The 22,798-nt window shown below is 39.7% G+C and overlaps 1 protein-coding gene across 3 annotated transcripts in view; it reads left to right on the top strand.

Moving 5' to 3' along the window:
• Positions 1 to 22,798, top strand: part of slc15a1 (solute carrier family 15 member 1) — a 57,033-nt gene that overhangs the window by 25,809 nt on the left and 8,426 nt on the right. For all 3 annotated transcript variants that reach the window (XM_008106941.3, XM_008106940.3, XM_008106939.3), the window contains exons 7-19: positions 1,380 to 1,470; positions 6,472 to 6,555; positions 7,155 to 7,237; positions 9,113 to 9,199; positions 10,624 to 10,713; positions 12,376 to 12,420; positions 15,323 to 15,355; positions 15,453 to 15,541; positions 16,408 to 16,489; positions 18,371 to 18,496; positions 19,996 to 20,151; positions 21,320 to 21,369; positions 22,071 to 22,178. In XM_008106941.3, the coding sequence (XP_008105148.2) occupies positions 1,380 to 1,470; positions 6,472 to 6,555; positions 7,155 to 7,237; positions 9,113 to 9,199; positions 10,624 to 10,713; positions 12,376 to 12,420; positions 15,323 to 15,355; positions 15,453 to 15,541; positions 16,408 to 16,489; positions 18,371 to 18,496; positions 19,996 to 20,151; positions 21,320 to 21,369; positions 22,071 to 22,178 (1,124 nt within the window). The remainder of the gene's footprint in view (positions 1 to 1,379; positions 1,471 to 6,471; positions 6,556 to 7,154; positions 7,238 to 9,112; positions 9,200 to 10,623; positions 10,714 to 12,375; positions 12,421 to 15,322; positions 15,356 to 15,452; positions 15,542 to 16,407; positions 16,490 to 18,370; positions 18,497 to 19,995; positions 20,152 to 21,319; positions 21,370 to 22,070; positions 22,179 to 22,798) is intronic.

The following is a 22,798-nucleotide window of genomic DNA, read 5'->3' on the forward strand; positions in this document are numbered from 1 at the left end:
CATAAATGGGACAATTCTTCTCTCTCTAGCATCCCCTCACGACCTCCGTCCAGATAATGTACCCTTGTTTCTTTTTTTAAAAAAATTAAACAAATTACTTTGAAAGTTCTGAGTGCTAGAAGATGATGGACTGTGATGCAAAGCACACACTTCTTTTGTGCAGCTTATGAACACTTTTGCGATCAATGACAACATAAGATGTATCATGAACCACACTTTCTACTGACAGTCCTCCTCTGCCATTTAGTTAAGCCAGCTCCTATAATCATAAAAGGGGCCCCTGGTGGCACAGTGTGTTAAAGTGCTGAGCTGCTGAACTTGCAGACTAAAAGGTCCCAGGTTCAAATCCCGAGAGCGGAATAAGCGCCCGCTGTTAGCCCCAGCTCCTGCCAACCTAGCAGTTTGAAAACATGCAAATGTGAGTAGATCAATAGGTACCTCTCCGGTGGGAAGGTAACAGCGCTCCATGCAGTCATGCCGTCCACATAACCTTGGAGATGTATATGGACAACGCCGGCTCTTCCGCTTAGAAATGGAGATGAGCACCAACCCCCAGAGTCAGTTACGACTGGACTTAACGTCAAGGGAAACCTTTACCTCTACCTTTATAATCATAAAAGTAATCAAATGTAACTATTACATTGTAAAAGGTGCAACATTTTTCTGTGTTAGTTTACAATTGTTGTGTCATTTAGTGTGCTCTAATTTTCTGCTAAAAAGGAACGGATTGTAAGCCCCCAGTTATTTTTCAGCAACTTGCTTCGAAGTTCCATCATATCCTTCTTGGGCCATTTACTCATAACTTCCTTAACAAAAGGTGTGATTGGCATCTTTACCAGTGACTATTAAATAATATTTTGTAATCCATCTTGGCTCCATTAATCCTCTCCATTCCACTGCCAAACCTACAACCTTAAATGCAAAGACATACAACTTTAATATGGCACAGTGTGTTAAAGTGCTGAGCTGCTGAACTTACAGACCAAAAGGTCCCAGGTTCAAATCTCGGGAGCGGAATGAGCGCCTGCTGTTAGCCCCAGCTCCTGCCAACCTAGCAGTTCGAAAACATGCAAATGTGAATAGTTCAATAGGTACTGCTCCGGCGGGAAGGTAACGGCGCTCCATGCAGTCATGCTGGCCACATGATCTTGGAGGTGTCTATGGACAACACCGGCTCTTTGGCTTAGAAATGGAGATGAGTCGAACACGACTGGACTTAACGTCAGGGGAAACCTTTACCTTTACTTAAACTTTAGCATGCATTATCTTAAAGTGAAACATCTAGTCAACTATCTTTGTTGTTTGGTTATTGCACTTTCTATGTTATAAAACAATGTGTATAAAGATAATTTAGATTAGCTTTCCTTTTTGCATTTCAGGAAAAACAAAGAAGCAGGTTCTTTTCTATTTTTTACTTGTCCATTAATGCTGGAAGCCTCCTCTCTACTATAATCACCCCAATGCTGAGAGGTAAGTTTTTCTCCTATATATATGTATACTTTTTTCCTAGAGGACTGCAAGAGACAAACATTACCAGTAGACCTCCTCTTCGAGAGAAAGTATTAAAATGTCTGGATCTTTTTGAGAAAGAAGCAGTCAAGCAGGAGATGAGGAGGAGTTTTATCTAGCGAGGGGTGTGATTAACTTCCCTATTTCCTTGGCTAAGACTGGAAAAAATGGTCCAGACTTCCAATCTTACTCCATATCAAAGGACCATATCACCATTTTCCTTGTGAATGTAATAGACATCATATGTAGGAGAAAGAGACATTAATGACTGTTAAGTAAGAAAGCAGAGCCAACATTGCATAGCAGTTTGAGTATTGGACTACGGCTCTGAAGATCAGGATTCAGCCACGAAAACTCACTGCAAGACCTTGGGCAAGTGACATACTCTTAGGATTGGAAACTCCTGAAATAGGTCTGCCTTAGAGCTGCCATAAGTGAAAAAGAAAGGCTTAAAATAACAACAGCAATAAAAGGCAGAAGAAAAAGAGAAACACTGCATTATAGATGGATAGATTCAATCAAGAAAGCCATGGCCTGAGTCTGCAAAAGCTGAGCAGGGCAATTGACGATTTGGTGACTTGGAGGTTACCATAAATTTGACTTGACAGTGGTTAACAACAATGTGTAGGAGTCAGGTTGGGATTCTGTGATTCATTTAATTATGGCTGAAAGGGACCTAAGACCCCTTATGGCAGTGGTTCTCAACCTGTGGGTCCCCAGATGTTTTGGCCTTCAACTCCCAGAAATCCTAACAGCTGGTAAACTGCCTGGGATTTCTAGGATTTGTAGGCCAAAACATCTGGGGACCCACAGGTTGAGAACCATTGCCTTATGGCAACGTCTTATAGAGGTCCAAATTGGATGTATGCTGCTTCCAATTGTCCCATAGCTGCCTATTGAGAAGACAGACTTCCTTCTTTAAATTTCTTCTTTTCCTCATTGGTCAGATCCCCCAATGAGGGGGATATTTGGAGAGTTGTAGGCCAAAACACCCGGAGACCCACAGGTCAACCTTCCAGGGATTTTGGAGAAATCAGTTTTGAGAGAGCAACAAAAGTAGACTTCCAGCAGTACCCAATCTAGTGTGCTTAGTGTGGCAACAACTGCTTAAGAGTCACCCAAAGGTCGGTCCCTCTCTTCAGTGTAATGGTAGAAAAGAGAAAGCAGATCTCTTTACATGGTGGTTCTGTTAATGATTCAGAATCTACAAACACCAAGTGTTCCACTTTAGGAACAATGTGGCTGGGTTATTCCCTTGTTTTTATGATGAGATTATCCCTCAAGAGCATCATCTCTGGTGCTGGCAACTCACTAGGTATTTGGGGCAATAGAGGTAATTTCTAGGCTTGATCGATCCACGAAAAATTTGATTCTAAACTCGTTTCAAAACTAGAGGGGGGCAGCTTTTCGTTTCTGATGGTATTTCCGAATTTGGCCCCCCAAAAAATTCGAAATTAACGAAAATTCGTTATTTTCTAAATTAATTTGTTAATGGCGGACGCGCATGCGCAATTCCCAAAAACAGCACAGAGGGAGAGGACTTTACAGGACTCTCCCACCCTCATTTTTTGAGTGATCTTCTTCCAACTTGGTACAGTGGTAGAACACATTTAACACTGATAGCTCACCAAAATTTGGAACGTTTCCCTTATCCTCTGATTTTTGGCGAATTTTCATAGCTTTTATAATAAACCATTTTTTAATAATTGCAGAAATCTGTTCCTGGTTTGAAAGTCTTATTTCCTGTTAAATTGGGTTGTCTTTACTGTGAAAGTCATTGTTCTACTTCAGAAACTTTGTTTTTGTGGCTGAAACTTTGTTAAATTGATGTGTGTGTGATATATACTGTGTATATATATAATATATATATAGTCCCTGCATAATGTGTGTGCGTGTGTGTGTGTGTGTGTGTGTGTGTATAGGTAAAGGTAAAGGTATCCCTTGACGTTAAGTTCAGTCATGTCTGACTCTGGGGGTTGGTGCTCATCTCCATTTCTAAGCCCAAGAGCCAGTGTTGTCCATAGACACCTCCAAGGTCATGTGGCCGGCATGACTACATGGAGTGCCATTACCTTCCCGCCAGAGCGGTACCTATTGATCTACTCACATTGGCATGTTTTCAAGCTGCTAGGTTGGCAGAAGCTGGAGCTAACAGCGGGCACTCACTCTGCTCCCGGGATTTGAACCTGGGACCTTTCGGTCTGCAAGTTCAGCAGCTCAGTGCTTTAACACACTTCGCCATCGGGGCTCATGTATATATAATATACATACACATACACACAATGTGGAGAATATGTGGAAAGGTAGATAGATAAGTTGGGAGCCACAGCGAAGGCACCTTCCTGGGAGCAAGGTCTAATAATAATAATAATAATAATAATAATAATAATAATAATAATAATAAAAAATCCCTTACAATATCCAAGATGGCTCACTGCTACAGAATCTTGGGAGGTTTAGTTTGATATGGTACCATTATTGGCAGAGAAAGCTAAGCTGTAGGAGTTGAAATCCAATCATTTATCCTCCCTATAGAATCAATTTTATATGCATTTTTAGCTACAGAAAAGCTAAAATCAGGACAGTAAAAGAACAACACCCAGAAAATGGGAATTCCAGACAGGAAACAATCAGGGCCAGCTAATACCTCCCAACAAAGGATTCCCCCAGGTAGGAAGCAGCCAGGCTTTGAAGCTGCAAGGCTATTCAATGCTAATCAAGGTGACCAATTGCAACATTCACACTTGCCTCCCACAGACAAGAGTTCTTTCTCCCACCCTGGACCTTCCACAGATTATTATTATTATTGCTAATTGAGAGACCATGAAGGCCAGTCATATAGAAAAGGAGGGTGACTTTGTTTTTGCCGTCCTTTTTCCCTTGGCGCCTGGCCAATGGCCTTTTCAACCGGTACCGTGGACTTCATCTCCCAGAATCCCTGGTCTTTGAACCATCCACGAGGGTTTCTGGGAGTTGGAGTCCCGAACGCCATCCATTGGCATTGCTGGAAACCGCTTGGGTCTTCAACTCCCAGAATTCATAGCCATTGAAGAAGCTTGCAAGCGTTTCTGGGAGTTGGAGTCCAGAATGTTTTGCTGGCTGAGGTCGGAGCACAGCCACAGAGGGTGGTTTTCCTCTGTCGCCATCCTGCTGCCTTGGGCTTCCGAGCGGCTGCCCTTTGCAGGAGGGAAAGGTGGAGGAAGGGTTTGGCTGGGCCTGCTGCCTGAGAAGGGAGGCGAGGCCTAGCCAGGCGCCAAGCACTGGCCTCACATAGGACGCCGTCCCAGGAAAGAGATGCCCTCCCGGGAAGGGGCGAGGAGGTAGCGGAGGAGGGCGGGTGTACATGGATATGGAGATGTGTGTGTGTGTGTGCGTGTGTATGTATGTCGGCTGTTGGGGAAGGGCGGAAATTGAGGCCTGGATGTGCAGCGGCCGCCTGGAGCCTCCGCGGCCTTTCCGGCTGCCGGGGAAGGCGGCAAAGTGTATGGGTCCGTGGGGGGCACCTGGAGGCCCGCAGAGAGTAGCCACCTTTCGGGTGGCTTTTTTTTTTTTTGCAAAAGCTTTTTTTTCCTAACGAAAAAAACGACGACATAACGAAAAACGGCCTCTCGCGATTCGAAACCGCGATATCCAGGCGTGTGGACAACAAAGGTTCTATATTGATTCAAAACAAACGAAAATAACGAATTAATAACGGTTAACGGGGAAAATGAATTATTTGAGCAAGCCTAGTAATTTCTCTGCCTAATCCAACCCTCTGCAGTACATGCTATCTTTCTTTACAGCTACTGCTAAGGCTTAAGAGGCTCTCCAGAATGTATGGGAAAGATAGCCCTGGAAAGGGGCATAAATGGCAAATGACCCCACTCCTACACGCCAACATTTTTTTCTTCTCAGACAGAGAAGCAATTTTGGATCCAAGCATTGGCTCTACACAGCAGGAAGGTTATTGTTAGTTATTATTGTGCAGCAAAGGATAAGTTATTTAAGTAAGATAAAAGAAACCTATAGAGGTTCACAGTAATATATAAATAGTCTTAATGATTACAAAAATGTAATAATATAATAATAACAACTTTATTCTTGTATCCCGCCACCATCTCCCTGAAGGGAATCGAGCAGGCTTACACACGGCACAGCGTGCCAAAAACAGAACATAAAGTAAAACACAGTTTTAAAATACAGTTGAATAAAGCACATAGACATATTAAACAACAACTCAAAACTGAATTAAAAGAGCACTTATCAAGTTACTGTAAATGTGGCCAGGCTGTAAATGATTGGACAGGGAATGGGATAAGTACAAAGCTGTACCCATGGGACGAGGGCATGGGATGAAGCGGAAGGTTGCATAACAATTGCATAGATCAGCTAGGGACTAGGTGTTTTCGAAAGCTTGTGTGAACAGCCAGATCTTCAGGTCCCTACGGAAGGCGGACAGTGTAAAAGCTTGCCTAATCTCCCTGGGGAGGGTATTCCAAAGCCGGGGGGCCACCACCAAGAAGACCCTCTTCCTCGTCCTGCAAACACGCTTGTGACGGTGACAGGACTGAAAGGAGGGCATCCCCAGTAAATCTTAGAGCAGTGATTCTCAACCAGTGGATCCCCAGGTGTTTTGGCCTGCAACTCCCAGAAATCCCAGTCAGTTTACCAGCTGTTAGGATTTCTGGGAGTTGAAGGCCAAAACATCTGGGGACCCAAAGGTTGAGAAACACTGTCTTAGAGCCTGCGCAGGTTCATGTAACTGACACAAATGTTTATAATATACACTGCCTTTTCAACATCCCATTTAATCATGTCTATAAAATAATAGGCCATTATTGCTTCTTAATAATCCTTGCCTTAATCATGCAAGACTGATCAATAGCTGTTATTCTGAATTTGATTTGAATGTTGGGTTTTTATAGGTGTCTGTTACAGAAAAGAGGTCTCATTATGTTTTCTGCTATTTTTATTATTAAGGGGTGGAATGTGGAATTCACGTGAAACAAAAATGTTATCCTCTGGCATTTGGAGTCCCTGCTATCCTAATGGCTATTGCACTACGTAAGTTTTTTTTAAAAAAATAATTTATTTTACAGATTTTGAGGAAAGGAGGAATTGCAGTGATGCATTTGTAACTTTGAAAAGTTAGAAATGTGGTAGCTATAAATATAAGGTGGGGGTAATCGAGAAGAAAGGGGTGTGTGGAAATGGGAAAAGAACAAGCAGAAAAAGAAATATTTGGTTGGACCCAAGTATACTTAGGAAAGTAACAAATAAGAAAGTAAAGAAGAAAAGAGAAGGAACAGAGAAATAAAAGTATAAGGGAGGTCAAGAAGGATATAAGATGTGGTCACCAGTGCATATCAATGTATGAACATGTTCAAGCTCACCTATAAATAAAAGTCAAGTTCAAACTTACAGTTACATTATCTGTTTGCTGAAGGAGTGAGCAAAATGAAATAAAGGGGAGGTCCTTTGGTACAACTGAGAGCAGTCTACAATCATGTAAGCTGCTGTTTTACCTCCACCAATGTTTCTGTACTAGCTCTTAGGTTGTGGTAGCTTTCCTACCCATTTGCCCCAGGTATCGTATTCTGCTTGCTCTTTCTGAGATTGTAAAAGTTTCATTTAAAGGTGGTCTTCTCTATTTCTCTCTACAGTTGTATTCGTAGTAGGAAGCAGAATGTACAAGAAGGTTGAACCTCAGGGCAACATTATGGTCCAAGTTGCTAGCTGCATTACGGTAAGCAGTGTGCAGTGGGGGGTGATCATTTTCAAGGGCAGGAGCCCCCGGTGGTGCAATGGGTTAAATCCTTGTGCCAGCAGGACTGCTGATTTGAAGGTTGGGTTGCTGACCCAAAGGTTGTCGGTTCGAAACCAACCCGGGGAGAGAGCAGATGAGCTCCCTCTGTCAGCTTCAGCTCCATGTAGTGACCTGAGAGAAGCCTCCCACAAGGATGGTAAAAACATCAAACATCCAGGCGCTTCCTGGGCAATATCCTTGCAGACAGCCAATTCTCTCACACCAGAAGCTACTTGCAGTTTCTCAAGTCACTCCTGACATGAATTTTTTTTTCAAGGGACATTGTGTGTGCCTAGGCTTGATTCTAGAAAGACTGCAGAGCTCTGAAAATATAGCCTTTTGAGATTGTAACCCACAGGATCCTTCAGCCAGCATGGGTTATGGCCTTTGTCCCTTTGATGGCCCGTTTATGGAATGCCCTCCCCTTGGAGGCCTGGTTGATGCTGACGTTGGCATTATTATGATCTCAGGTTTTTTAAACATGGCTTTGTATTGAAGCCTTTGAAATCTAATTGATTTTTTTGCCAAAGTGTACATGTACATCCCTATTGTTTTTCTGGCTTTACAAAACATTCCTTATAACATAGACATTTAGTTCAATTAGTATCATTCTTTTAGGTTGTGTCCATATCCTAAATATTTCTTTACTATCAGGAATATCTAGCCTCTCTGGAATATCATGAACAAACTGCTGTAAAAACCTAGTATCAATACCATTTATTTCTTGACATGTTCAGTAGAAAAATACAAAGGGTTCAGAGGCTATATGGATACAATTGTGCAAACTATAAAAAATTTAAAATACAACATGCATTTATTATTAAATAATTGGCAGATCAGCTGCAGAACTTGCTGACCATAAGGTGAGTGGTTTGAATCTGTGTGACAGGGTGAGCTCTTGCTGTTAGCCCAACTTCTGCCAATTTAGCAGTTCAAAAACATGCAAATGTAAGTAAATTAATAGGTACTGCTTTGGCGGGAAGGCAACAGTGCTCCATGAAGTCATGCTGGCCACATGACCTTGAAGGTGTCTATGGACAACGCAGGCTCTTCAGCTTAGAAATTGAGATGAACACCCCCCCCCCCCAAAAGACAGACTTGACTAGACTTAATGTCATGGGGAAACATTTACCTTTACTAATTAGCAGGTAGATAGAGGTCATATTTTTCCATTTTCCGGTTTTAAAAATTGAAAGAAAGAAAGAAAGAAAGAAAGAAAGAAAGAAAGAAAGAAAGAAAGAAAGAAAGAAAGAAAGAAAGAAAGAAAGAAAGGAGACAAACTGTTTCTGGAAAGGGAAATCTATCCAACCTTTCTGAAATCTGCCCAACTTTTCTTCCAAAACACCAAGCTCAAGTGCCTAACAACATTAAACCTCAAATTAAAAGTATAATTAAAATATAAGTAAAGATAAAGGTTTTCCCCTGACATTAAGTCTAATCGTGTCCGACTCTGGGGGCTGGTGCTTGTCTCTATTTCTAAGCCGAAGAGCTGGTGTTTTCCATAGGCTCCTCCAAGGTCATGTGGCTGGCATGACTGCATGGAGCGCCGTTACCTTCCTGTCAGATCTACTCACATTTGCATGTTTTCGAACTGCTAGGTTGGCAGAAGCTGGGGCTAACAGCGGGAGCTCACCCCCACTCCCCAGATTCGAACCGCCAACCTTTTGGTCAGCAAGTTCAGCAACTCAGTAGAATATTTTTCTACTTCTTACACTTCTGTTTGCATTACAGTTTATAAAATCAGGAGAATTGTTCTTTCTGGAAGAACGTATTAATATAACAGGAAATTAACAATTTGAAGTGTTTCTTTTGCAGTTTGCTATTGGAAACAGATTTAGGCATCGCAGCAAACAATTTCCTAAAAGGGAACATTGGTTGGACTGGGCTCGTGAGAAGTATGATGTAAGTAGCGTTATTTGTACAGAGCTGAAATACATTTGTCTTTGCACTTTATATTGACTTGCTCTCCTTCAGTGACATGTCTTTTTAATCAAACCTGCCTTAAGTAGCATCCACAGTATATTCTTATATGGTACAATCTCTGCATGTGCAAGAGTTATGTTCCAAGACCCCAAAACTGCAGATAATAGTGAGCCCTATGTTTTTGTTATAGTTGATCCAGAGGCATTTCACAGAACAGCACTGGAGGGTTTAAAGAGGCTCACAAACACTTCTGGGGGATTTATTTTGGAGTGTGGGTAAATGAAACCATGAATATTGAGTCTGTAGATAGGGGGGTTGTACTGTACTCGTTTCCATAGCTTCTTTTGGTGTCTTATAACATTCCAGGGCATGTAATTCCTGAGTCCAGTAGTCCAAAGCAAATCAGTTTTTGCATGACCATCGCTTCTAACCTTCAATATTCTTGAGTCACAACAAATGCTACTTTCTCTGTGTGTGTTTGTGTAAACTGCAGAAACACATCTACTGAGTAGTACTCTCTAACTGCCAAATGTGTAAGTCCTTAAATAAGTCACGAGGCATTACTGGAAACAGGAACTCAAAATCAGTAAATGTAATTGACACAGTTCTCTTATAGATTTATTTGATCTCTGGAGCTGTGATTAAATCAGTAATTTACTGATTAAATCTTTGGCAGATAAGGACTGCCGGTTTGATAACTGGGAGCGTGTTCTGCATGCTCTTTCCCCCAGTTTTGTAACATGGGAATCAATGTCTTGTCTCTTCTCCTGTATCACTAGAGAACCTTGGAGTTCAAACTAGGCTCTGTAACTCTGAAACTACACCTGATAAGATTTTAATCTTGACATGTTTTTAATTTTGTGCTAGAATGCACTGCTTGGTCCAAATCAGTTGTTGTGTGCTGCCAATTCATTTCTGACTTACAGAGATCTTATCATGGGGTTTTCTTGGCATGGTTTGTTCAGAGGAGGCTTATCATTGCCTTCTTCTGAAACTCAGATTGTGTGACTGGCCCATGGTCACCCAGTCAGTTTCCGTGACTGAGTGGAAATTCAAACTCTCCAGAGTCCTAGGATGTATTTACAATGTGGAGTTAATGCAGTTTGACATCACTTTTACTGTCATGGCTCAATGCTATGGATTCTTGGGATTTGTAGTTCAACAGGTCTTTGGCCTTCTCTGTCAATGGTGCTGGTGTCTTACCAAACTACAACTTCCATGAATCCATAGAATCCAGTCATGGCAGCTGAAGTGGTGTCAAACTGCATTCATTCGATAGTGCAGATGCACCCCAAGTCTAATGCTCAAACCACTATATCACTCTGGGTTTCATTATTCCAAATTATTCCAAAAAATACTCCATTACTTTCATTAATATTTCTTGTATTTTTCCTCTGTTACAGAAACGACTTATTCTCCAGACTAAGATGGTTTTGAAAGTTTTGTTCCTGTATATTCCTCTCCCTATGTTTTGGGCACTTTTTGATCAGCAGGTATCTAAAGGATATTACTAAAATAGATTAATAATAATAATAATAAAATAAAAAAACTGTATTTCTATCCTGCCCTATTTCCCCAATGGGAACTCTGGGTGGTTATTTATTTTAACATGATGATGATGATGATGATGATGACAGAGACAATGAAATAATTAAAGAGCCAAACAGTCAAGAGGACTCTGAATCCATCAACATGGGCCACTTAATGCAGGGCATCTACACCAACCATTTTCATTCCATTGTGACTGAACAGCTACCTTACCTGTGTCATGCTTTTGTCACTGTACCAGCTGCTAAAGTGGAATAGAGATGGATGGGATCTTCGATAAAGTCAGTGAGTTCCCTGATTTTACCTAACACAGGGCAAAACTGTTAATCATGTGTCATGTAGACACCCAAGAAACACTTTTCTCCCACTTCAGGGTATGTGGCCCATGTAAATGGGCCCTAAGACTGGGAGAGGCAGCTATAAAAGAACTGGGTAAGATTGTTGAATGCCAAGATGTATTATGAGATACAGAAGTCAGAATTACTCCTATATAGTTGTGTTTCTGATTTCTGAAGCTGGACAATAAAAAGCCCAAATTGGCATGAAGAAGTTCTATAGATACTATGTACTGCCCAAAAAACAAATAAATACTGTGTTTCTTTGATTCTAGGGCATCTTCCACACAGCTGTATAAAATCCACATTGAACTGGATTGTATGGCGGTGCGGCTTCAGATAACTCAATTCAAATCAGATATTGTGAGCTCTCTGCCTCAATATTCTGGGTTATATGGCTGTGTGGAAGGACTCTAAGATGTACCTTTTCCCTCATATAAAAATCTCTAAAAATGGAGTGTGACTAAAATCATGGGTGCATCTTACGTATTTTTTTGTTGTTGGTGGTGATACTAAAATTAGTGTGCATTTTACAATTGAAGGTGTCTTAGAATTGAAAAAATATGATAGGTCATGAGCAAATCAAATCTAAACTCTTCCTAGAAGCCCAAATGACCAGGCTGTCATACTTTTAAACTGGTACTAAAGTTGACAGAACAATTGTATTTGCAAGGAAATAGAGTAGGTTTGGGATACCAGGTGATAACAGTACCAAAATCCATGGACGCTCATGTCCTGGGTTTTTTTCTTACAGTAGCGTTTTAAAATGGTGTCCCTTATATAAATGGCAAATTCAAAGTTGGTTTCCAATACATATTTTCAAAACACAAAAAGTTGAATAAATAGATGCAGTATTATGGATGAAGAGGGCTGATTGTATTTGCTAATGTAACATCTGTAAGAAGAGCTTCAGTTAACTTGTATTTGGTTTCTAAGTCTTCCCTCCCCACCCACCACAAAAATCCACAAACCAAAAATACTTTATTTTAAATATTTGTTACTGTATTTTTTTATTTTATAGTTTGATTCACATCTTGCTGGCAAATGGCCGTAGAGCAGTTCATAAAGGGTTTATTTTGACAATCTTGATTACAAATTATTTTCTTAGTTTCTTACCAGCATTTCCTTAAATAGCAACTCAATTTTACTCAATAGATAAGTAAAACAAATTATTCTGGATATTCTGTAGACATCAGTTCTACAAGCATATGTCTTGGCAATATGTTTAATTACAATGATTGGTTAAGATAGTAATAATGCTTTGTTTTAAAGGGATCCCGATGGACACTGCAAGCCACAACAATGGATGGAGATTTTGTAAGTTGTTTCTTAAATCCCGGCCTCTCAACTAAGTTCTAATCAGTTGGTTAGGAAGTATTTTTGTGCCTGAATGGAAAACACATTTGACTTGTACTTGCATTTCCCACTCTAGCAGTAACATCTCTAGGGTTGGTGTCACCCAGTGCAGTAACTCATGGTGTCACTCCTATGGACCTCCCACCCTACGAGACTTGGGACCTCTTCACATGGGGCAAAATAGCCCTGCTTTGCCACTTGGATGGGGCCTGCTGAGCGTCATCAAACAACGCACATTAGGCCCTACCTGCATTCCGCCAGAAGGCACTTCCTCCTCTACTATGGGGAGGAAAATGTGTTTGGAGTAGCTCTGATGGAGCTACCCGCACTTTCCTGCCCTTTTCCTCATATGATGGGGAAGCCCCGCACACATTCTCTTTTGCCGATGACCGCTGACGCAATGGCACGGCCTGTGTGGGCCATGTGAAGAGTTCCTATATCAGAGAAATTGACAAAATCAGCAGCAACTAAAACAACATCCCATCCTTGTAGTGTGTGTACACAAAACATGTGATCTGAAGCATCATTTTAATTGTACATTAGGATAAAGGTAAAAGTTTTCCCCTGACATTGCTGTCGAGCAAATTTAGGGTTTGTCCCTGGAGCAGGGACGAACCGATGCCCTCTGACCACAGAATTCGATCCTGGCCAGCAGGGGCACTGCGAATTAAAACCCTATTTCCCACAATAATCTCACCCAAATCTTGAAGAGAGAGAACCGAGTTGTCTTTATTTCGAGTCAGCGGATGCGGATGTCAAGACGCAGTCATTCGCAGTGATGACATGTCACATAATACATTGCAGCAATTTTTATAAGCAAAAAGACAGGCGGAGCAATTCAAATCTCCCTCCCTGCCTTTCCCCGCCCAGTTCCACTCTGATTGGCTCTTTGACTGGGTGGCTCGAAATCCCCCCAATCAGATGGCTTCCTACAGTCTACCAATCAGGGACAAGGGGCGGGCTGAGCAGCGATTAATGGACAGCCAAGCAGATTATGAAAAGGATGGATGAGTCAATGTGTCCAATCTACATATGTGTCTGACACTCTGATATTGACAAAGGGAGAGCTGTTTCCTGAATAATTGTGTGGATGAAGGGTGAGCTATTCTTCCTTCTGATGGCCTGCTCCGAACTCAGAAGGGGGAACAGCCCAAATTATTGTCCATGCAAGGGTAGGTGATAATCTCCTCTGGGCAGGGTACTCCAGCCCATCCAAGGGGGGGGGGGGGGCTGTCTGCACGTAGCTGAGTCAAACCTCAGTCACTCTATTTTTCATATATGAGGCATTTTGGGAAGGGAGACATATAGGAATACATTCATAGAATCAGAAATCATATTGCCCACACCCAGCCACCCAAAGGTCTAGAGTTCATAAAGTTTCATACGAAATCCAGAATCCAAAGGAAAGATTGTAAAGCATGTGGTTTAAAACTGGCTTTTTTCCTTTGCTAACTCCTTTGTCTGGGTAAACAAAAGGGAGTGCTTTTGTCACTGGTTAAAGAAAGGATTAAGGAAGTTGTTATCTTTTGCCTCAGGCTAAAAGGTCAAACACCTTTTGTGCAGAGAGTTTTAGTAAACCACAGTAAACTCCAGTAAAAATTCCCAATCACCTTCTACTATAAATTATGAAATATAGAACATAAAGTCTTGATTTTTGAACTATCTTTTACAAAGTCCGGGGGGGGGGGGGTCACCTCGATCACAACATTAAGTCTAGTCATGTCCAACTCTGGGGATTAGTGCTCATCACCATTTCTAAGCCAAAGAGCCGGCGTTGTCCGTAGAGCCTCCAAGGTCATGTGGCTGGCATGATTGCATGGAGCGCCATACCTTCTAGCTGGAGCGGTACCTATTGATCTACTCACATTTGCATGTTTTCAAACTGCTAGGTTGGCAGAAGCTGGGCCTAACAGCGGGAGCTCACCCAGCTCCCCAGATTTGAACTGCCAGCCTTTCGGTCAGCAAGTTCAGCTCAGCGGTTTAACCCATTAAGCTACCAGGGGTTCATCTTGTACATTAACAAGCCCAAAAAGCTAATTAGCACAAAATTTTAGGTTTATAGGTATACAATAGGTAGTCATTTTTGGTGTCACCCCCTCAGATGTGCCATTCATACTGCCTGCACCCCCATAGTGATGTCGCTGCATTGTAGCAAGGCTTATGTTCATGTGTATGAGTATGTTTGTTTGTTTAGTTATTTATTTATACGCAAGCCTAAATTAAAAATATCTCAGAGCAGCTTATGAAAAGCATTAGTCGAGTTAACCTATTTAAAACAATAAAAATAAATTTTAAAAATCTAAAACATACATTTAAAGGATTAAAAAGTTGGGGTAAGTGAATGAGGCCCTTGAATCACGTTTTGAGTTGACTTGAGTTGACTTGGCACCTAAATGAAATGGGTATTGGCGCCAAAGGGAAGGCATTCCACTACTGGGGTGCTACAGCTGAGAAGGCCTTCTCCCACATCCCAGTATAGTGTACGATCCAAAGGAGCCCCCACCCAGCAGACCTCAGTCCTCAGGCAGACATGTATATAGAGAGTCACATCTTCAAGTGTCAAGGTCCCAGCCTGCTTAGGAGTTTAAATGTCATCACAAATACTTTGAATTCAGTTTGGAAATGTACTGACAGCATTTGCAACAATCTTAAGATTGGCATTATATGCCATCATATACAGTATGGCATTCAATAACTGATTTTTGTACTAGCTGCAGCTTCTGGATCCTCTTCAAGGGCAGCTCCATGTCAACTGTGCTACAATATTTTAACAGAAGAATAGCTAGATTGAGACAATAACATTTGAAGTATGGATGTATGAGTGTTTTAACAGTAAAATCTCTCTCTCTTTTTCCCCCTTCAGGGTCTTGTCCAAATTCAACCAGACCAAATGCAGGTATAGTAAGCATCTACATTTATGTCTTCAGCTCTTTCCGATATATATTTTAATGTTGTTTGACTGTTCTTTTTAATGTTTTATTCTTTCTCAACAGACTGTGAATCCAATTCTTATTGTTATAATGGTCCCAATTGTGGATGCCGTGGTTTACCCTCTGATTCAGAAATGCCACATAAATTTCACGTAAGTTTCACTTCTAGCATGTACAAGTAGCAGTAATCAACCCTTACTAGTGGCGTTAGGGAACATTTCATATCTGAGTTTAGTATGAAATTATTTATTTATTTATTTCAAATATTTCTATCCCGCCCTTCTCACCCGGAGGGACTCATGATGTTGATTTGCAAGTCACTTCCAAAATTATGAATGAAAGAAAAAACACTTGTATATTCAAATATGTACCTTTCCTTGTCAGGAAATATAGAGTGGGGCCCCCATATTCACTGGGGTTAAGGGCACAGGACCCCTGAAAAAGTGGAAAAACACGAATAAGAAATCACAATTTTTTAACCTGAGAAAACTCTCTAGGAGAGAACAATTGTAGTCAATTTCTACCAGAGTTTAATCATGGAATCACGCTGGAGGACACAGAGATTTCTAGAAAGAATATATCAATCAAATCCACAAATAATAATCAAACCCGTTAATGTGGAGAGCTGACTGTATACACAGCTAACAAACAAGTGAAGTTATGCTTTTAAACTCCCTTAATTAATCATATACTGTGGTCTCGTTTTGTAAAATAAGGAAGTTCTTGCTGCTTTATAAAGAAATAAATCCAACATTGCTTCTGACATAGAAAAGACATGCTGTGTATTCACCTCAATATCTTTTTTCATGGAATCGACTTGAACTTCTCTATTAGGCAGCATGAGGTGACTGCTTCAGGTAGCATAATCTGGGGGCCAAAAGTCCAGCATGCAGCCCTTAAACTAATCCTGCTATCCTCAAAATGTTCCGGTTGTCTAATAGTAACAGTGGGTTTAGTTACAGCTGGAAGTCTGGGTTATGTCTGCTGCTAAATACTTGATTTCTCTCTTCTGTATTAGGCCTCTGAGGAAGATGACAGTGGGCATGTTGCTGGCAGCTCTGGCTTTTGTGGTTGCAGCTGTAGTACAAGTACAAATAGATGTAAGTAAAAAAAATCTACCCAAGTTCTACCAAGAGGAGTTTTATTTCACTTTTAAAACTATAACATACATAGATTTTGGTTTCAAAACACTTAAGGTCACTTAACATCCAGTGATTTTAGTTTTCACCCTGTACATTGGGAACACAGGGGTAAGAAACATGTCACAGATCATGGGAATGCAAATTTTAGGTTCTGCAACTGTAATGAAACACGCAGAACAAAATGTAAAGACATTTTCCTTTATTCTAATCATTTTATCATCCATGATTGGTTCTTTTCAATCAAGATGGCTAAAAAAAAGATTAAGATGGGTGATACTGACTGGAGAAGACAGTGAAATGGGATAGGCCATGAGTCGATAAAGTTAGAATTGTTATACAGTAGAGTCTTAGTTATCCAAGCTAAACGGGCTGGCAGAAGCTTGGATAAGCGAATATCTTGGATAATAAGGAGGAATCAAGGAAAAGCCTATTAAACATCAAATTAGGTTATGATTTTACAAATTAAGCACCAAAACATCATGTTATACAACAAATTTGACCGAAAAAGTAGTTCAATACGCAGTAATGTTATGTTGTAATTACTGTATTTACAAATTTAGCACCAAAATATCACGATATATTGAAAACATTGACTACCAGGATTATCCAGAGGCTTGGATAAGCGAGACTTGGATTAGTGAGACTCTACTGTATTTGGAGACCTAAGTTCTTAGAGGTCAGACTGGAGGCTTTTCAGATATTTAAAATATGTTGTATTGTTCTGTTGTCTGTTACCTCTTCCAAGACCAAAGGCAACTGGTCTATCCTTCCTAAACAAACAGTAGAAATCCTGGGGTAGACTACCTACAATGGTTTAAGACATCAACATGCATGATTTGGATCAAGGAATTTATCTGCTGCCGACACTACAGGAAAGAGATACATAATAATAATAATAATAATAATAATAATAATAATAATAATAATAATAATAATAATAATAATAAACTTTATTTATACCCCCAGTTGAATCATAAAGGAGAGCCATTTTTCAGTGGCACAATATATGCTATCTTCAGCATCTCCATTTAATTAGAATTCATGATGTTTCCATGAGCTCCTATAGAACAGATGTCAATGTCTTCAGTTGTGGAGGGTGATGGGAGTTGCACTGCAGGAACATCCAGAAGGACACACGTTCCTCACTGTGGTTGTGAAGCCACGGTCAGACAATATAGTCAATCAACTAGACTGGATGGATCGAGGGTTTAACTCAACTTTTTGTGACCACTAGATAATATAAAAGACTAATCAGATCTTCAAAAATTTCAGCTCACAGCAGAATCTGCTGAGATGTCTCTGAATTTTATTACCAGACAATAAAAGCAAAAACAGGCCATGAGAAAGTTGCTTTAAAAAAAAAGAAAAAAGAAATTGCAACTACCAATTGTCTACTCACCTTAACTTTCTTCTTATGGAAGAAATGAGCTAGTTGGTCTGATATGATATAACGTAGCTTTGTTTGATGTTGCTATAAGACAGACTGATGTAGATAACAGTATCAGGTTTACATAAAAAGAAGTAACAGATGGTTGATTCTTTCCCAGTCACTTTGACCTTTTGTTCAGAGGTTTTTCTTCATTTCCTATAAAGGTCTGCTCTTTACTTTCCAGTAGCTGTACTAGAGTGCATCTACACTGTAGAATTAATGCAGTTTGACATCACTTCAACTGCCATTTGTGGTGATTCTCTTTATCAGAAGAGGAATGGTGACTGTCTAATCTGATATTTGAGGCCAATTAATTTTGTTCTGAAGCATAGTGTCAGTTCTGTATTCCATTATACATGTTATACTCTTCTGTTGATATGATGACATTTGCTCCCTTTCTTCCACTGCAGAGAACTCTTCCAATCTTTCCTGAAGCAGGCACTTCCCAAGTCAGAGTAATAAATCTTGGAAATGATAAAGTAACTGCTAATTTTTATCCTGATGGGAGGAGTGTTGATCTGTCTTCTTTGACCTGGGTATGTTTTGAGCATTGGTCTTGTGCTTCATTGCAACCTTCAAAGCAATGTTGTGTTTTCTGAAGTAAGGTTTCTGACCGTAATTGAAAACCAGCGAACTGCTTTCCCCTTATCTAAATTTATTAACACTGTTGAAGTATCATCTATGGGGTGGGATAATCTTGAAATACACATGTACAATAATTGTCTGCCTTATTAAACTAATTTAAAAGAACTTGTTAGTCAAGAAAGACGTGTTTCTCTTTTAATTCTTGAAAGAACACCATAATCTTTTCTACCATATTCTACAGTAACTTCCATTTTTAATGTTTTTTATCTTTTTTAATTTCAAGCCTGAATAATGTTCGTACAAAGCATGCTTGGCTAACTTGTAACTTCTTGGTTGAACCTCAAAAAGGCACTTGCTTCCTTTGTAGAAATATCCTCCATAGTCTGAAGGTGGTTAGGCAAAAATATCAATATTTTAAAAAATATTCACATGGGCCAACCTGTTCAGGCTGCAGCATAGCCTTGTATGTTCTGAAAAATTGGATGGCTGAAACCCCATCTGCCCTGCCATCTAATCCAGTTTTTGAATTCAGATTATCTGCTTTGAACTTGATTAAATGGGAATATAGACTCATATAATCCAGTTCAAAGTTTATATGGCAGTTTAGATCCAGCCTGGTTGGTGTCCTTCATCTTTTAGTTTTGTTTAATCCTCAATAAGGAAGGCAAGGAATCTTCTAAACTTAAAGTCATGTTGTGTGATAGAACTAATGCTGAACTTGACATAATGGACATTTGATGGATTTGTCACAAGAAAATCTATAAAAGAAATCCAGCCATCAGATATGTGTATATTTTTTTCCATGAAAGAATGGCTGCCTCTCCCAAATTTTTATCTGTTGAATTTGTATTATTTGTATTATTTATTTATTTTGCAAAGAAATCTGGTTGACAGCTACCGAAAACAAATGTCCACTTTATGTGAACCTGTTTTCTGGCATTTGGTGTCTGGCTTAGTTCTCCTTTAGTCTTGGGGAAGAATAAATTTATTTATTAACATGTTTGTGTTCTCACTGTTTTTATGTTAAATGCCTTTGATTTTAACTACTCAGGAAAATGACACATAAATAAAAATGGATAGCTGAATTTCTTTTAGCACCTACTTGCTCTTGAATAGTGTCTCTTGAGCCAATTCAATAACTTAACACATAAAAGGATCTTCCTTGTTTCATCTCTTATTTCTAGAGTTGTTGTTCCCTTTAAGTCTGCTATCCTTTGTGTAATTGAGTGAGAAACAGACCCTCTTAATTTACATTCTTAGTAAAATATTCTGATGTTATCAAAATGTCAATATTCTGATGAATCAAGGACAGGTATGGAATGTTTGTGTCTACAAAACAGTCCAAAAATACATTTAATTAATTAGTCGATTTCCCAGTACTCCACGGGGGAAAATTCTGTTGCCTCAAAGGAATATCAAGTGTTTAATTGTTCTTTCTCTTTATGTACAGACAGAATACTTGAACTTCGAAACAGCAAAGTTAAATAGTACTAACAATGTTGTTATAACCAATGGAAGTGAAACTCTAAACAAAGCATATCCTTTTGATGGAAAAGAACGACATACTCTTATAATAACCAACAGAGGTCGACTCCAATCTCAACTGGTAAATCTCTTTAATGTCTGTTTAGTAGTTCCTTTTTGATGTGAAGTAAATGGGTAGTGTGAAATCAGGCAAGTACAGTGTGCGACTGTGTTTCCAAACAACCTGATGGCATTATAATGTTCTTGCATATTAGTACTCATGGCATCTTATAACCTGCAGAATATGTTTGATCAGAGATCAGCAGAGGAACTGGGTGCACAAGATCAGATAGCCACAGGTCAGTTGCACTCAGGCTTATGGAAAGCATCCTTTCTTGGAACATAGGCTGAGAGAAACTCAAACACACAGGGCTGGTACATTCACAGCGCTCCCGATCTTTGGATACTCTCAGGATATTGTGGAATTGTCCTGCCTTTTAACAGAATTTTAAAGGGGTGTCCCTCCAGATGACATCATATTTTGTTCAGGATACCATAGAATCATAGAATAATTAGAAGAGAACACATGGGACATCTGGTCCTGCCCCCTGCCATGCAGGAAAAGCACAATCAAAGCATCCCCGCCAGATGGCCCATGTGTGACACTCCTTTTGAACTCTAAACTGTGACAGCTGTGATGTTGCTCCCTGTCTCATCCTAGTGAAAGAGAAATCTGTAGCCAATCACTAAATGTGATATTTAGCTTACAACCTATGTTTTCAGACATCTGTTTTTTTTTTCTTACCAGGAAATAATCTGCATAATGCTTTTTGATTGGTAGTGCTAGGACTTCCCATTTAGAAGCACTCAGTCAGTTCAGCTGAAAATCCAGCATTGTTACAATTAACCAGGGTTCCCCTTTCAATAAGATGGTCTTTAACCCTGGTTAGGAGGACACTTTGTTGGCCATTTCCAAGCTTAACACTGATAATTATGAGTCCCCTCGGGTGAGAAGGGGGGGTATAAATGTTGTAAATAAATAAATAAATAATCCACTTTTAATTGCCCAAACCTTAAGTAATTGTAAACCCTGTACATGTACTGGTCCAGTGTGACACAATGTGAACGTGATTTTCTTCATGGACACTTCGTTTAATCATTATTTGTGCAATGCTTTGGTCAGAATGAGCCATTTTGGGATATAAAGGACATCAGATGTCAGAAATCAATTCTTGATTTGAGAGAACTCAGCCATTAGAAACAAAACGTTATCGATATGAGACTTTGAGCCTTGTATTTCTCTCTAACAGCTTTTCGATGGCATCACAGAAAAACCAGAACAAGGAGACAATAAGATCAGGTAATAAGAATTATTTTTATATATTGCATTTATACAGAGTGTTGGATAAGCGATGGTTGAATAAGTGAGACTCAACTGTATATGTTTGTGTTAGAAGACATTTAAAGTCACTCCTTGATAGATGATCATTCACCTGGATACAAAGGAGAAAATAGGAAGAAAATGTTTGAATTCAGGCATGGGGAATGTGGGATTATCAATAGAATTGGAGCTCAATTTATTTCAAGGAGGGGTGGCACTAATGGGGTGAATATGGTGTGAATCCAGAGAAGAGTGCTGTGCATTGCAGCTGAGTTACCATATTCTTTATTTCTAAGACACTATCATTTGTAAGAAGCACATTATTTTCAGTACTGTATTACCAAAAGAAAAAAGGCTTTACTTGTGCATATATACATGCATTTGCAATTCTAAGACACTCTGTTTTTAGAGATGGGAAAAAGTGCATCTTAGTATTGAAGAAATACAGTACTTTGCTGGTGTAGACAATCCCTTTCTGAATCCTCCTGCATTAATATCTGGGAAAAAGCAGATTAAAAACTAGAGAAATCAGATCTACTCAGGGCTATTAGTAAAGTTGAAGATACATGTAACTTAACTGAAATACAGTTATGTCATGATACTATATTAATTCCTGTCATAAGTAGTTTATAAACGGTTGTGTTTTTTAATGCAACATGCTTATCTCTATTTTTTTAAAGATTCATAAACAACTTGGATGTACCTATCAATATCTCTATGGGTGGTACTGATTTTCCGTATGTGTCATTTTTTTCTGCCACAAACTACACAAATTTTCAAAGAGGAAAGTAAGTACTGCTATTTCACATTTTGAAGTAAAGTTCTATTGGGGGTTTGACTTTTTTATTGGAACACTATTTCCCTTGTTGTTAGAAAGTATTTTTATCTGCTTTGTGCCTTATATCAGAGGTGTCAAACTTATTTTCAGCCTTACGGTTGCCTTCAAAAGGCCATTTGTAATGGTAAAACTAGAAATGTACTAGTTATGTTATCCTGGCTGAAGCCATGTGGGCCACATAAAATGAGTGACAGACCAGATTTGGCCTGTGGGTCTTGCATTTGAAATGTGTGCCTTATATCATTTTTATTTTATCTAAATTTGCCTCCCAAGTTGCAATGAACCTTGTTTCGACTGCATAAATGGTGTAAATGCATGAATTAAAGCTAACACCACTATGTGGGAGTTCAGATAATTGGCTTCCAATATAGCCTACTGTCTTAATGCCAGCAGTGTCCTTAACTTACAGTTCTATAGTACTTTCCAAAAGCATATTAATACTGTCCAGGTAGAATGTGAAGTACTATACAGTACAACCTCTGTACCGCTGAGAAATATGTTCTCAGGCTTTGTATGGATATGCAACACCATCCATAATAGCAAACTCTGTTGAAATGAGGGACTGCTAGT

Source organism: Anolis carolinensis, chromosome 3 (genome assembly GCF_035594765.1).
Source record: "Anolis carolinensis isolate JA03-04 chromosome 3, rAnoCar3.1.pri, whole genome shotgun sequence".
In the NCBI taxonomy this organism is placed as follows: Eukaryota; Metazoa; Chordata; class Lepidosauria; order Squamata; family Dactyloidae; genus Anolis; species Anolis carolinensis.